This window comes from Chelonoidis abingdonii, chromosome 13 (genome assembly GCF_003597395.2).
Source record: "Chelonoidis abingdonii isolate Lonesome George chromosome 13, CheloAbing_2.0, whole genome shotgun sequence".
In the NCBI taxonomy this organism is placed as follows: Eukaryota; Metazoa; Chordata; order Testudines; family Testudinidae; genus Chelonoidis; species Chelonoidis abingdonii.
Genome location: NC_133781.1, coordinates 4064078 through 4080744, shown reverse-complemented (window position 1 = coordinate 4080744; position 16667 = coordinate 4064078). Strand labels below are relative to the sequence as shown.

The following is a 16667-nucleotide window of genomic DNA, read 5'->3' as shown; positions in this document are numbered from 1 at the left end:
GTTAGGGTGTGGGGTGCAGGAGGAGTGAGGGGTGCGGCAGGGGGTCAGGGCTGGGGATCGGGGTGCAGGAGGGGTGCAGCATGGGGTCAGGGCAGTGGGTTGGGGTGTGGGGTGCAGGAGGGGTGAGGGGGCGGGGGTCAGGGCAGAGGATTGGGGTCCAGGACGGGTGCGGCAGGGGGCTCAGGACAGTGGGTTGGGGTGCGGCAGGGGATTTGACTGCAGGAGAGGTTCAGGGGGCAGGCGGTAGCCCTGCCCCTGCCCCTGCATGGAAGCATCTGGACCATGGGGGAGGAGAGGTGCAGGGGTGTGTGTTGCTGTTGCTTCAGGCACCGCCCCCAGCAGCTCCCATTGGCCAGGAATGGGGAATCGTGGCCAATGGGAGCTGCTGGGGGCGGTGCCTGAAGCAACATCAACAGACACCCCTGCGCCTCTCCTGCCTCATGTTGTTTCTGCTTCCGGGAGGTGCGGGGTCAGGGTAGGCAGGCAGGGACCCTGCCCTGCCCCCCGGTGTGCGCCAAGCTATAGCCGCTTTAAGTAAACGCTGGGAGAGGGCGGGGGGGCCACGAGGAGTTCATGGGTCGCAGAAAATAACCTTGCGGGCTGCATGCTTGAGACTCTTGACCTAGAGCCAGGCCAGGGACCAACTGTTTTGAGCAAACTTGCAGTAAATGACAGACCCTGTCCCAGCTACTTACAGCTACATTCAGACCCCTTCCTTCCATGCAGGTACAATACTTCGTGGGCTTTTTAATTTAACTGATACGGGTATAACAAGAGCCAGTGCCTGGAATCTGAACCTGAAATGAGGCGCACATATTTAATACTGAGGGAAATTAACCCTTGAAACTAGGGATGTGGTGGTTTCTCCATCACATGGTGTCTCTCCATCAGGATTGGGGGTCTATCGAAAAACTAGAGCATGGCCAGAAGATACCAGCCTGATGCAGGAATCAGTGGATAGTATTCTCGTTGCGCAGAGCACATCAGATGGTTATAATGTTTCCTTCTGGCCTTAAAATCTATGAATTTATTAATGTAATTTGATGATTCAAATGCATTTCTGTGCAGATGACATCTTTCCAGTTAGATCTTTTTACAGCATATTCAGCAAGTACTTATGCCTTGTGGCACCTTAGAGACTAACAAATTTATTTGGGTATAAGCTTTTGTGGGCTAAAACCTGCATCATCAGATGCATGGAGTGGAAAATACGGAGGCAGGTATAAATACACAGCACATGGTAAGGCAACACCCATCTTTTCAAGTTGGGGATCAGTGCTAATGAGCCAATTCAATTAAGGTGGAAGTGGGCTAGTCTCAACAGTTGACAAGAAGAGGTGAATATCAAGGGAGAATCACTTTTGTAGTGCTAATGAGGCCAATGTAATCAAGGTGGCTGGGTTTCCAAGGGCAAAACTTAAGTGGTCAGAGAGTTCATTATAAAGTTGATGAATACTTCAAGTCACTCTTAGCGCTTATTGCAGGGCCTAAATCACTGATGCTCAGTGCTCTTTGAGGCGTGGCTAATTATTTCAAAGAGACACTGGCTCATTATCCATATCTGAGCACATGAGAGAAGACAAAAATTGCCTGTGGAGTGGGTCTCAGGAGATCTGGATTCTCTCCTGGCCAAGCGTGTCCGTGGGCAAGCTGCAGTATTTTCAGTTCCCATTTAGTCACATATATGAAGTGACCAGTTCATTAAAACTGCTCCTCTCCAGTTCACAGCCCCATAGTCCAAACTGCAGGGCCAGAAGACCTTGCCAGAGTATGAGGCACTCGGATGCTGCAGTGATGGGACCGCATCAGCACCAAGCTGGATAGCTTTGTCCAGACTCAGGTTATGATGCTAACTTATTAGGTTGCTATTTCTTCTTTGTCTTTGCACTTTTGTTCCCTACTGGAATTGTGTCTGATAGCACAAACACCCCAGGTGTGACTCTTGCTATGGTCTTGGTAAACATTTGTCCCTGTTTCGGGATGAAACATTCCTGCATCAGCACAATGATGAGAAGAATGGGTTACATTTCAAGAAACCTTTTTTGAGTGGCTCCTCAGAAATATGTAATGAACCTTCACCCATTGTCCTTCCCATGAACAGGGTTTCAGTTTCCTAAACCTCAAAGGATCCCTTGGATGGAGCAAGAGGAAAAGCCATGTGTCCTGGATCTCCAGGTCTCCTTGGAAGAGGAGATCCCAAGTGATGCTAGCACAGGTGAGAGATTTCCACAACAGTCCCGCGAGCTCCCCAGGTTCTCTCTCATCTCATTCAGGACAAACAACATGGGTTGGATCCTCATGGCAGACATCGTTCCTCTTAGCTACATAAATTCCAAGGTGAGAAGGGACCACTGTGATCATCTAGTCTCACCTCTTGTATAACACAGGCTAGATAGTTCCTAGAGCAGATCTGTTAGAAAAACATCCAGTCCTGATGTAAACATTGTCAGTGATAGAGAATCCACCACAGACCTTGGTAAGTTGTTCCAGTGGTTAATTACTGTCACCAGTAAAAATGTGTGCCTTATTTCCTGTCTGAATTTGTCTAGCTTCAACTTCCAGCCATTGGATCATGTTAGACCTTTCACTAGCAAACATTTGCTCCCCATATAGGTAATTATAGACTGCGATTTAGTTACCCCTTCACCTTCCCTTTGTTAAGCTAAATAGACTGAGCTCCTTGAGTCTGTCATTATAAGGCAGGTTTTCTAATTCTTTATCCCTCATTCTTGTGACTGTTCTTTTACTCCTCTCCTATTTATCTACCTCCTTCTTGAATTGAGGGCACCAGAACTGGACACAAAATTCCAGCAGTGGTGGCAACAGTTCCAAATACAGAGGTAAAATAACCTCTGTTCCTGCTTGAGATATCTGTGTTTATGCATCCCTTTTGGCCACAGCATCACACTGGAAGCTCAAATTCACCTCCACCCCTTTTAGACTTTTTTAGAGTCACTGCTCCCAGAATAGAGCCCCCATCCCGTAAGTATGACCTGCATTCTTTGATTCTGGATGGATACAGTTACATTTATTTATTGTCTGCTTGCACCCAGTTTATGATCCAGTTCAGATCTCTTTCTATCAGTGACCTGTTCTCTTCTTCATTTCCACTCCCCCAGTTTTTGTGTCTACAAACATTGGTAGTGATTTCTTTATGGTTTCCTCCAGGTCATTGATAAAAATTAATAGTGCAGGCCCAAGAACTGATCCCTGCGGGACCTCACTGGAAACACAGCCACTTGATGAGGATTCCCTGTTTACAATTACATTTTGAGACCTATCAGTTAGCTAGATTTTAACCCATTTAATGTGTGCCATGTTAATTTTATACTGTTCTAGTTTTTTAATCAAAATGTTGAGTGTATCAAGTCAAACACCTTACAGAAGTTTTAAATATATTACATCAACACTACTACCATTATCTTTCTTCTCATCTTCTGGAACTTCTCCAGTGCTCCAAGACTTATTGAAAATCAGCATTCCCACCCAGCTCTCTCCCCTCTGAGTGTTCGGGTGGGATGTGGAAGCCAATTGACTCCCTCTTCTCTCGCCTCAAGGGAGGGGTGGGGGGGATTTAGTTCCTGGTGTTTAGTTGTTTTGATTTGTTTTCCCTTCTTTTCTGTTCCTCCTTCTGAGTTTCCTTCCCCATGGCACAGGGACTGACACCTGTCTGGATTCTCTCTCTGACGCAGCAGGTGACGGGATGGTGAGTGAGAATGAGGAGAACCTTCAGCAGGAAGGTCCTGAGCCAGTGGAACTGCCCAGGTCGGTAGCAGGAGGATGTGAAGAGAACGTTTCCCAAAGCCTTGACGAGGGAGAGGCCTGTGAGAGTGAGGACAAGTCAGAAGAGCAGCAAGTGGAGAAACTAGCTGTGCCCAGTCCCTGGGAAGGCAGCTACCAGGAGCTCGGAGATGCCCAGCAGGCCCTGCAGGTGGGCAGGAAGCAAAACTTCTGTGCTGAATGCGGGAAGCACTTCTCCCGGCGCTCGCATCTCATCATCCACCAGCGCATCCACACAGGTGAGAAGCCCTACCAGTGCTCCGAGTGCGGGCGCTGCTTCAGCCAGAGCTCCACGCTGATCAGCCACCAGCGCACCCACACGGGCGAGAAGCCCTACACCTGCCCCGACTGTGGGAGGAGCTTCAGCCAGAGCTCCACGCTGCTGACCCACCACCGGCTGCACACTGGGGAGACACCCTACAAGTGCCTGGACTGTGGGAGGAGCTTCAGCCAGAACTCCACCTTCATCATCCACCAGCGCACCCACACTGGCGAGAAGCCCTACACCTGCCCTGACTGCGGCAAGAGCTTCAGTGTCAGCTCCTATCTCATCACACACAACCGCATCCACCGCGGCGAGCGCCCCTACAAGTGCCCTGCCTGTGGGAAGGGCTTCATCGACAGCTCCACCTTCGTGCGGCACCAGCGTACCCACACGGCAGAGAAGCCCTACCGCTGTGCCGACTGCGGCAAGAGCTTCAGCCTCAGCTCCTACCTTGTGAAGCACCGCACCCTGCACACGGGTGAGCGGCCCTACAAGTGCACTGAGTGCGGGAAGCGCTTCAGCGAGAGCTCAGACCTGCTGCGGCACCATCGAACCCACACGGGCGACAGGCCCTTCCAGTGTGCCCAGTGTGGGAAGAGCTTCGGGGAGAGCTCCACGCTCACCCGTCACCAGAGGACTCACCTGGGCAAGGATGCACCCATCTACTAGCCACAGTACTTGGCACAGCCCCAAGGCCACAGGGCAACAGCTGCCCCCTTCAGCTGATTGACTGAGAGGAGGCAGAAAAGAAACCTCCATGAGATCTCATTGCCTGGAGTCACCAGTTCTACTGATATTTGGTGTTTCTCTTATAAACACCTCTAGCTCACAGAGTCCTGTATTCATTGCACAAGAATCTCTACTTTCACTTAAAGAGGGGAAAAAAGAAAGAAAGAAAAAGTGAGTCCTAACCCTTATGGTTGTGGAGAAAATCCAGAAAATATGACTCTTGAAGGCTCACAAACCAGAAGTCAAAGGAAAAAAAGGAACCACAAATGTATTGTTGTTTCAAATCTCCCGAGTTTTTGAGGGGGTGAGGGGCCTGACTCGTAATTTTTAACTCTTTGGGTTGATGCTGCATTGCAGGGCCAGAGCTGTTTTCTATGCCTTAACTAACTTTCTTGACTAGAACAAACAAGTTCTGACCATTATGTTTTCAATTAGTGGACCGTATTCACAAAAGTAACTACCGTAACAACGTTTTAAATGGGAATTTCTTGGGTTTTTTTATTATTTTAAGAAAAATAGTATGTAAAAACATACTTTCCCAAGTTACTTGAATCCTACAGGTTCAACTAGAAGAGTTTACAAACCCCACAGATTGTGCTTGTAACTCTAAAGATCCTGCATTGCTAGGAGTGGGTTTTGTGTCATGTTGGCATTGGCTTGAAGGGGTTAATAGAACCCCAGTATTACTGTTACAGCATTAAATGCTTAATTTTGGTTTGCTTAAAGTCAGAACTGGAGACACCTATTGTAACGACCATCACAAAATGCATTTAATCCTTTTATTAAAGCACACACAAACTATTAGTCATTGGAAGAACAATGTAACAAGGCATGTAGTGGATTCTCCATCAGCCGGAGTCTTTACATCAAGTGTCTCTTTTTCTAAAAGATTTCTGGCTCAATCAGAAGGTATTGGCAGGAATTGTTGGGTTAGACTCTATAGTCTGTGTTATGCCAGAAGTCAGACTTGATGATCAGAATGGCCCCTTCTGGCCTTAAGCTCTATGAATTGTAAAAAGGAAGTGCCGGATGGGAGTTTCAAAGCCACACGAGTATTTGGATGCCCCAGTCCCATTTAATTTAATAAGAGTTGGGTCTCTAGAACCTTCAGGCAGTTTTGAAAATCTTGACCTTTAAAGCATTTGATATGTAAAGGTGAAGTAAAACCTTATATGGACAGTTTCCCTCATTCCCAATCCCCTAGACTGAGTAGATTCTTCTTTAGAACAAACTTTTAGTTCTAGTATTATGGCCCAAAGTTAGTTGTAGCCTCTGAGTAGCTGTTGCCACGAACTGATACTGTTTCTTTTTATGACAAAACAAATGCACACACAGTTGGGAGAGAGAAAAATAGCAGATGATAGCAAAATGCAGCTTCTTTCTCTCTGCTTGTGATTAACTGCTGTAGAATTGTGGGTACAGCTGCGCAGCACACAACTTAGTGGAAAGCTGACTGTATTTTCAAAATAAAAAAGCCTGGACACTGGTGGCAACATGTTTGCGTCTTGTAAAATACTCGTTCAAAATTGCACTATTTTTTCCCCTCAATGTGGCACTGGTGTTGCAACTGCTGCCTTCTGACTGAACAGTGGTTTGAGCATATTTCCCAGAGGAATTTTGCAGCATCTGGGTGAGTTTAACATGAAGCCCTGAACTAGCATCGTGAACATTCGCACTGGGCAGAAGAGCAGGTCTGATAGCATTGGCTTATTAGCTTTTCTCTTTATTTAAACACTAAAAGAACAGGAGTACTTGTGGCACCTTAGAGACTAACAAATTTATTTCAGCATAAGCTTTTGTGGGCTACAGGTCACTTCTTTGGATGCATAGAATGGAACACACAGACAGGAGATATTTATACATACAGAGTACATGAAAAGGTGGAAGTATCCCATGAAAGCTTATGCCGAAATAAATTTGCTAGTCTCTAAGGTGCCACAAGTACTCCTGTTCTTTTTGTGGATACAGACTAACACGGCTGCTACTCTGAAATCTATTTAAACACTGTTCATCACCTGGAGCATTTGCTCCACTGGCTGTTTGCCTTTGTGAACACAGAGTGACCTCTGCTTTATGCAGTGATACAGTTTCAACACATGTGAAAAACTGGATGTGCCCCCAATACATCCAGGACACTCCCCCATAAGCCACTGCGACCTGGCAAACTTCCCATAATTGGGTAAAAGCATCATGTCTGTTTCTTCCCTCACTCGGTGGAGTGGCTCCAGTGACTCCTGCTGGGTTACTCCTAATTTACACTGACAGGAAACCAGTCCAGGTGACTCCAGTGGGGTTACACCTGATTTACACCGTTGTCAGTGAGATGGGAACCAACCCTGTGACTCCAGTGGGATTACGCCTGATTTATACCCGGGTCAGTGATGAGAACCTGCCCCAGTGACTCCCAGTGGATTCATACCTGATTTACACCAGGGTGACTGGGAGGGGAGTTGGCCCCCTTGTGTACAGCTTGCCTTCTTGGTCTCACAATGCTGGTAGGGTGGAGTTATACTGGCTAGGTGAGCCGGACTCTCGTTAGGCAGACCATTGGAGTAGAAAGTTAGGGAAGGGGTAGGTAATCACAAGGAGGAAACTGGCACAGTAAGGAGGCAGTGACAGAGAGGGGAACCTCTGGCTGCAGGATGCTTGGGAGTTAGCTGAAGCCAGTAGAGGAGGGGATGTTGTCTGGTTCCCACTCCAGGATGTGAACAGTAGGACAATGTAACAGGCCTCGGGAGGTTGTGGAAGCCCTTTACTGCAGGTTTTCAAAGGAGGCTGGGTAGCCACCTACTCTGGCTGGTTGAGGCTTGGTTAGGGGCTGTGTGATGGGTTCAGACACAGAGACCCCCTTGGCACTGTCACTCGATGTGCTGAGACTACCTCTGAGCCCATTTTCTCTGCCAGTTTGGCACTTCAGAACTCTGTCTTGTTGAGTCAGATACACTAGTCTGCTGCAACACAGACCCAGGGTCTGACCCACGTGCCCCAAAGCTGCAGATTTAACTGAAAACAGATTAAGAAGTACTCCTGTCTCTTGCTCCCAATGGGATCCAAACCCCAAATGAATCCATTTTACTTTGTATAAAGTTTATGCAGAGTAAACTCCTAAATTGTCCATCCTCTTTAACACTGATAGAGAGCTATGCACAGCTGTTTGCTCCCCCGGTATTACTTACTTACTCTTGAGTTAATTAATAAGCAAAAAGTGATTTTATTAAGTAGAACAAGTAGGATTTAAATGATTCTAAGTAGTAACAGACAGAACAAGGTAAGTTACCAAACAAAATGAAACAAAACCACGCAAGTCTAAGCCTAATACATTAAGAAACTATTTACAGATGAAATCTCATCCCAGAGATGTTCCAATAAACTTCTTTCACAGACTTGACTCCTTCCTAGTCTGAGTCCAGCAGTCACTCACACCCCCGTAGTTACTGTCCTTTGTTCCAGTTTCTTTCAGGCATTTCTTTAGGGTGGAGAGGCACTCTCTTAAGCCAGCTGAAGACAAAATAGAATATAAAAGGCCCTGGAAGCCTCTCTTTCTTGTGGGCAGAAACCCCTTTGTTCTGTGCGAAGTCACAGCAACAAGATGAAGTTTGTAGCCACCTGGGCAAGTCACATATCTGTAAATTATTCAGCTTTTTGCAGGCTGATGCCATTGTTTACATGTTAGTTTGAATGTTCCCAGGAAAGCTCAGATGTGGATTGGTGTCTCCCAAAGTCCATTGTCAGTTAAGTGTTTCTTGATTGGGCACTTAGTGAGAATAGTCCTTTCTAAAGAAGCTGACCAAATGCTTCACTGAGGCTACTCTTAGAATCAAACACATTGAGATACAAGTACATAGCCAATATTCATAACTTCAAATATAAAAATGATACACACATATAGACAGCATAATCATAACCAGCAAACTACAACCTTTCCATAGACACCCCACTTGACCTCTTCTGTACAAGACCTGGTGCAACCAGAGGACCCTGGTTGCAGCCATGATCTATATGATCACAGTTCATGTCAGGTTGTTTTTTTAAATTTTATTTTAAACATATTTGTTTCATGCTTAAAGTTGTTGGTTTGTTTTGAAATAACCATAGTAAACACCCTACAAATACCCACAGTTTTTAAATGTTTGATTGTTCTCACAGCAAATGCTTATTTTATAAAAGTATGGTGGAGGTTTGTGAACTTTTGAAACATTTCAGTTTTGGGTTAGACCCTTGTTTATTTTTGTAAATATATTATTTTAAACTTTTAATGACTTTAAGTTGCTAGAAAGACTGACCCATAGTGTTCAACCAACTCCTGGGGTTTTATTTAAACTGTCCAATAGCATTCTGCGAAATCCTGAGGTTTTATTTCATTTTATATTAATTAGAGCTCACCATCCTCACTCACCTGCCTCCCTTACTGTGTGTGTACACCCATCAAACATCATTACTGATCACTAATAGCTATAAGTCTGATGGAAACAAGGGTGGATAATCACATCTAGACCTAGATCTACAGAATCATTGAAGGCAAGAGAGTCACCCCTGCTATTTCAGTGGGAATGTGGTTAAATCATCAGCTCAACAGGGTAAGGCAGCTCTATTGTACTCAAACACATCTCAAACGTCCCTGTTTTATATAGAATATAGGAGCTTTTTAAAATTTATTTATTGCTTTATTATAAACACATTGTTTTTGTGTCCTTCCTCCCCCCCAGGAGTCTACTACACACATTTCAACTTTTTGCTGTAAATAGGTCTCTTTACACAAAGACATAATAGCTGGGTTCTCAGAAACTAATTTGATTTAAAAGACATACAGCCCCTTGAAAACAAATCAAGATGCTCCATCAAAACTTTTAGCTTATTTAAGGGCCACACAGACCTTCTAATAGAAACACAGATAGTCACAAAGTCCTTTTCAATAGATACTTTTTTTATTTACAGCTACCAAGATTTATATCGCATGTTTGTCCCCTCACCATTCTGTAACTTAATCCTTTTAGATTTCTTACAAATAGTTTTTTTTCCTAAGAAGGGTTCTGTAACTTTGTGTGTGGACCAGACAGTTGATATAATGCACTAAGCAGGTATCCTCTGGTTTGGTAATTTTCTTTAAAATACTGTCAGGATCTCAAGCACTTTGAACAGCATTTACCAAGGTCACCCCTTGTGCTAAATTTTCTTATTTAAGCACAGACATTGCATAGCATAACCTATTTAATTAGCTTTCCAAACACAAGTTAGCACACAGGTCCCGGAGCTTGCAGTTTATATCCTCTGAAGTCCAAATCACATAGTCATGGTGCTGTTGGCATCACAGTCTTCCAAAAGCTCCTCCCTAAGGCAGTAATTAAGGACAGCATAAACAATAACACGTACAATAGAGCGCGTGACTTTTTATGCTCACAATGTGACACTAGGTCAGTTAGTTCTATGCTAAGGGTCCTCCTTAAATCCATATGGCCATCATCCTCGGTGTTCTTGTCAATGACTTGTACCAGCATTGAGCAAAAACAAGTTGGGCCCAACTCATCTTCGCTGTCTGAGGCAACACTGTCCAGGGCCTCTGGGTCCTCTAGACAGGTGGTGTTGAGCTGTCGAGAGGTTTTCAGAAAAGAAACAGATGTAAGCCCTTGCCAGTTTTTTAGATTTATGCAAGCCCAGCTCGGTTCCTACTCCATTACGCCCCATCCTCCACCGTCCCTTCTTAATAGTTCATTTAACTGCACAATGTCATCTCTGTTCACCTTGTACATCGATGACTCCCATGAGTTGTGGACTCCTTCCTCCATGGGGGTGAATGTCCTTGCTGAATGCCCCTAATCACTGGTCCATCCTCCCTATCTGTGTCTGCACGCAGAAGAGCTGACAAGCTTTATCAACCCTGGCTGGAACAAAATGGAGAATGTTGGAAAACTGTGCACAAAGATTTGTCTGAATCTGTTGCTTTGGATTAACGTTTGAGAATGTGAACTTCGCTAACACTGATCTCCACACAAAGAACATTTTAAGCTTAAATTTCCACTGAAGTCAAATTTAAAATGATGTATTCAAGTGCAAATTTCACTATGTCCACTGCGTTGGTTAGTTGTTTACATCATCCACGGAGGGAAAAGAAACGTTTCTCTCTAAACCCTAGTTTGAATAAGTCTTGGTACACTGGGTAATTTCAGAGGACTGGGAGAAAGCTAATACTCTACTAATATTTAAAAAAGGATAAACAGGATGAATTGTAGGTCTGTCAGCCTAACATCAATCCTGGCCAAGATAATGGAACAGCTGATATGGGATGTCACCGTTCAGGACAACTGCATTTACATTCTAGACTTCTGGCTCCCAGCTGTTGCTTCTCTTGGGCAGAGACCCACTTCTCTCCTTCCTGACTGGGGGTTTTCCAGGCTGCACAGTTCCCTGGCTTCAATGTACTATCCCCAGAAAACCAGACTGCCTAAACAGACTAGCATCTCTGCTCTGCTCTGCTCTTTCTCTTTCCAGAGGCTACAAACAGCATAATTGCCCATAGCTATAAATTCCCACACTGCTCTTCCTAAGCAAGCACATTTATTTTCAGGGTGAAAGCTCCCCCATTTCTTGGACAGAAGGTCTGAAGAGCTGAAACAAGGCCCTGAGTCAGTTTAAACTCAGGGTATTTTTCCAAAAGTCCTTTCTTTGTCTGTTGAACTCTGGAGAATCCAGTCTGAAACATTATAGTTGAGCCTCTACAGGTAGTGGAGAGGCACCTCTCTGGAGGTGTTACAACCTGATTGAATTTGCCTAATCACTCCCACCACTGTTCTTGGTTCCTGGGAGGCTGTGGTTTCCCTCTCCCATGGAGTTACATATAATCCCTAGCCCACAACAATACATGGACTTAATACAGTAAGATCTCACAGAGATATTGAAATAAATTGTCATATCTGTCACACTGGACTTGATTAATAAAGAAAGGAGGATAATAAAAATAATAGCAATCAACATGGATTTATGGAAAATAGACCTGGTCAAACTAACAATGTCTTTTTTTTGGGGCCATTGTTTTGCTGACCAGAGGCTTTTTCAGGGTATCTGGTCGCCAGTTTGATGATGTTCGTTGTGCTTACGCATGTAGCCAAGGAGACAGCAAGCAGGTTGTCATCTCCTCCCCCAGTTTCCAAGGAAGTACATAAAGATCCCCAGTGTTCCAAAGGAGTACACAAAGATCATAGCAAATACCACCCAGTCAAGAAAATCCTTCTGGTCTCACACCACAGCCCTCCTTGCGGAAGATAAGGACGTTCACAGCAGATGGTTTGAAGCCTGGGTGGCTGCCGACATATGACACAAAAATCTAATCAACAACTCAACCATGCAAGTGCCGGGCTTCTCCTTCCCATGGTGCATAGGGACAGTTCTAAACCGTATCCACACCCAACATGGAAGATGCGCATACTCAGGGTATGTCTACACTACAGAATTAGTCCGATTTTCCATAAACCGGTTTTGTAAAACAGATTGAATAAAGTGGAGTGCACGCGGCCACACAAAGCATAATAATTCAGCGGTGTGTGTCCATGTACTGAGGCCAGTGTCGATTTCTGGAGCGTTGCACTGTGGGTAGCTAGCTCATAGCTATCCCATAGTTCCCGCAGTCTCCCCTGCCCATTGGAATTCTGGGTTGAGATCCCAATGCATGATGGTGGTGCAAAAACAGTGTTGCGGGTGATTCTGGGTAAATGTCGTCACTCAATCCTTCCTCCGTGAAAGCAACGGCAGACAATCATTTCGTGCCCTTTTTCCCTGGATTGCCCGCAGTATGCGCATAGCATGGCAACCATGGAGCCTTTTTGCCTTTTGTCCTGTCACCATATGTGTACTGGATGCTGCTGACAGGACGCGGTACTGCAGTGCCTAGAGCGAGCAGTCATTTTGCCTTTTCAAGTGTAGCAGAGATCTGGGTACCATCTCATTGTACTGTTTGCCATAACAATTTGTAACATTGGCAATAGACTGATGGTTATCAGTAGTTCTGTACCATGCTGCTGCTGTCATGGGATGCTCCTGGCTGGCTTTCGCTTGAGGTTGGCCGATGAAAGAAAAATGGGGAATGACTCCCAGGTCATTGCCTCGCTCCTTCTATGTTTCTTATCTAAAATAGAGTCAGTCCTGCCTAGGTAAATATGGGGCAAGAGTGTAGAAGAGAACCAGAGAGCACAGCTGCTCCGTGTCAGTCTGCAGAAATGATGAGCTGATGCCATTGTTCAGAGGAGCAGCCCCTGCAACAACCCCACCCATTGCTTCCCTCCTCCCCCAACCCTCTGGGCTACAGTTGCGTGTCCTCCCCTGTATGTATGGACAGTGATTAAAGAATTAGGCCAGGGAATGAAGAACTACCCATCTGACTTTTTGATGAGATAAAAATTGAGGCGAGATGGCACGCCTCAGCTGCTTATATCAGTCCAGCCAGGACTTTAAACGGTGCAGTGGGAGAGGAGCCCAGCCTCCCGCTGGCTACTGACAGTCCAGGCGTACAGAATCTTTTCTTTAGACATGAGAGGGGGACTGATGGAGGTCACCCCAGTATGCTATGATGAGCACAGCTTTTACCAAGTTGTTCTTGTACCATTGTGCTCGAAATGACTGGCGTGTGGCTCCCTACGCTGATCTTTCCTCACAGGTGAGCCCCCAGCGCAACTTCACGGAGGCCAGCCCAGGAGCACTCACAGGATAATGAGGACGCAATCAGTCCATCTCTCTGTTACTGTACCATACTGAGCACCAGTGGCGCGTGGAAGGCGGTAGAGGGATGTGCTGATCGAGTCTGCCACAGCACTGCCGTGCTTATCTATGCAAGCATGCAGTAAATACCCAGCCAGTAGACAGTATATCTGTGTGACATTGACAAAACAGTCACAGAAACGATTTTCCTCCTCACTTTTCTTTACACTGTGGGGGGGAGGGGAGGTATAATTGATCAGAGATAGTTACCTACCATCCCGAACGCGACAATTGAACCACAGCCTGGGATCAATGCTTCTGACCCTAGAAACGGACACTGCGATCTCACGCCAGATCAAAGACCTTGACGGAGCTGCGAGGGGAGCTGCTGGACCTCAGTACAGTCAATTAGCCCTCACCTCCCTCGCGTGGAGCGTCAATTGAGCTCTCATTGCCTATTCCGTTACGCCTTGTCCACAGCACTGTAGCTTGGGCATTCTGTCTATCATAGCCTGGAGATTTTTTCAGGAATACTTGTAATCACTTACGTCCATCTTGTATTTATGCAGGATGCATGTCGCATAGAAGCAAGATTTGTTTCCCCATACAGCACATCCGATTCCAGTATATCTCCCGTACGGTCCATGCTGGAGCTCTTTTTTGGATTTATGGGAACGTGCATCGCCAACCGTGCTTGAGTTCAGACGCTCCACGCTGAGGCAAACAGGAAATTGATATTCAAAATTTTGCAGGGCTTTTCTGTCTACCTGGACAGTTGCATCGATGTCATAGTTGAATTCTGCCACGACTCGCACAGTCCGAATAGGTGCACTAGCAAGGAATACGCGCTCGGAGAGCCAAATATACGTCGATTGTGGCACACTAACCTAATCCCCATAGACAATATCGATTTTCAGCCTAGGGGCCGTTGTGCCAAAAGCGTCCTTGCCTTATTTGGTACCTCCTTTTTCGCTTTTTTTTTACGCATTGTCCATGCGCGCTGGTTGCGTGCTCCACTTTCCCTGCTCTCGCCGTAGCTTCGGTCAGTACCAATCAGCTGTTTTGGGCTCCGCGAAGCCTGGAGGCGATTAGAGCGGCGCCTGAGTCTGCTCGGAGGAGGCGATGGGGCGGATGAGAGGTGAGCTAGGGCAGCTGCGCTGCGGGGGCACCTCAGGGAGAGGGGGATGGCCGGGGGAGCTGCCAGACCACGGCTGTGGGGGTGCGCAAGGTGGGAAGTGCCTAGAGCATGGGAGAACTGGTCTTGGCACCGAGAGCCCTGTCCCATAATTTAAGCCCGATATCCTCGTCTTCCAACTGTGGTCAGGACCAGGTTGCTTCAGGGAGGGAAATGCAACCAAACGTAATTCATCCAGTGATCCAGGTTCCCTAGTATGCCTCATCTCACCAGCCTTTCGGCAACAGACTAGAGACATCAGAGCTGGGTGTGTGCTCTCCGCTGCGGCCATATCTAGCTACATGCGCGCACTGATTGTGACCTATTCTGTCAGCGCAAGTTATCTAAGTTTCTTTTTTTATCTTGTTATAGGTTTTTGGGTTTCACAGTACTTTCCCTTGGTCGAGAGTTCGCACGGAGTTGACTTTATGTGTGTGCTGATGAGTATGTCCTTTTTTATAAAAAACCTGCTTCCTATTCAATTTCATTGGGTGACTGCTGTTTTGTGCATGATTAATATGTTTCTGGTTCACACTTACCTTCGTTAGCAGACTGTCATCTACCTATTCGTTTTTAAGCTTGTCATATAATTCTTCCTTTCATACTATCTTTACCACTTAGCTCTTTCGCATTTCAATATCCTCTTTCGTAAGTGCAAGTATCTCTTACTGTCTGATTACTATCCCTCCTAAACGCTAAGTTCAGAGTGAACCAGGTCTGTATTCAACAGCGAGGATGTAGTATACCTGCAGCTATTCTCTAGTTTTGAATTTCACCCGTTAATACCATTCCTAAATCCCTGCATCTGTCACCCTATGAGCCTCTGCTCATGTACTAAGAGCCGTTTCGCTTTAAGCCAATATGATACTGAGGATGGGAGTGACAGATCGCACCTCACACTTTCTGGGCTAATTAATCTATCCCTCTTAAGGAAGCCTGGAAGTGCTCTTCAGTAGTCAGGCCATGTCTGAAGTTTTTGCAACCAGAGAACCAGGGTCTGAGTACTTCGGCTGTCATGACCAACTATGGTTCTCGAATATAGCAAAGTAAAGCGTGATGAAAAGTGAAAGTCCTTACCTGACATCATGTACACTGAATTGTAAGGAACCAAGGTTAGGGAATAAAAGGCTGCGTTATATCACTATGAGTAACGCTCCTCCGCCTGACGGGTGGATTAGGGTTAGTGTTGGGCCACAATTCGATTGTATTGGCCTCCGGGAGCTATCCTACAGTGCACCATTGAATGACTGTCTGAAAGCAACCTGAACTGGTTGAGCTGTACTAGCAGTACGACAGGAAAAGCCCTGCGAACTTTGAATTTCATTTCCTGTTTTACCCAGCATGTGCAGCATTATCAGCACAGTAGTGACCAGTGCAGTACCTCAGAATTGAAAAAAAGCTACGAGTGTGGACCACTATGGCGCAGCATGAACTGAATCTTGATCTGGAGTGTAGGAGTGTGATGAATCTGTATCTATCATAACTCCGTTCCAATAGACGAATAATGCCAAACATTATTGGAAAAAGCTCCAACGCCATGTATGGACAGAGGCCACAACCAGGGGCTCAACATCAGTGGCTGCGTTGACAAACTTCTAAGGAGCATGAGACAACGTACTTAGAGACGAAGAATCAATGTCATGATCATGGAAGGCCCAAGGGCGATTCTGATGACTGTAGTTATCCACAGTTCACCCACACTCTCCAAAAAACATTTGAATCCTGAGGCTGAGCCCCAAAGCACTCGAAAGTCAAATAGGATTGCGGAAGTTCAGAATACTATGATCATCACGCCCCAACCTGGTGAAGCAAAGGGAAAAAAAAATCTTTGCTTGCCCTTTTTTTCAATGTCAACTCGGTTATGTTCATACTGGATGTGCAGGCATGATGTGAATGCTGCCTAGACACTACACCAGCTGGCCATCTCTATGCCTTGCTTTTACGGCAGGCTAGATTGGTACAGTTATGCACTGCTATCCTCATCTGTCATCCTGTAGTCGCCTCCTGGGCCAGCGCTCCAGATGATGGCATGGC

At 45.9% G+C, this 16667-nt stretch overlaps 2 protein-coding genes and 1 long non-coding RNA gene across 3 annotated transcripts in view; 2 read left to right on the top strand and 1 right to left on the bottom strand.

Moving 5' to 3' along the window:
• Positions 1–16667, top strand: part of LOC116832036 (uncharacterized) — a 524829-nt gene that overhangs the window by 3173 nt on the left and 504989 nt on the right. The window lies entirely within an intron of this gene.
• Positions 1–16667, top strand: part of LOC116827151 (uncharacterized) — a 75488-nt gene that overhangs the window by 34185 nt on the left and 24636 nt on the right. Inside the window, exons 5-6 of the mRNA XM_075072077.1 lie at positions 2102–2215; positions 3693–4713. Of these exons, the coding sequence (XP_074928178.1) occupies positions 2102–2215; positions 3693–4713 (1135 nt within the window). The remainder of the gene's footprint in view (positions 1–2101; positions 2216–3692; positions 4714–16667) is intronic.
• Positions 8963–16667, bottom strand: part of LOC142047688 (uncharacterized) — a 20503-nt gene continuing 12798 nt past the window's right edge. The window contains exons 2-3 of the long non-coding RNA XR_012656964.1: positions 10513–10649; positions 8963–10359 (exon numbers count right to left, since the gene is read on the bottom strand). This is a non-coding gene — a long non-coding RNA (uncharacterized LOC142047688). The remainder of the gene's footprint in view (positions 10360–10512; positions 10650–16667) is intronic.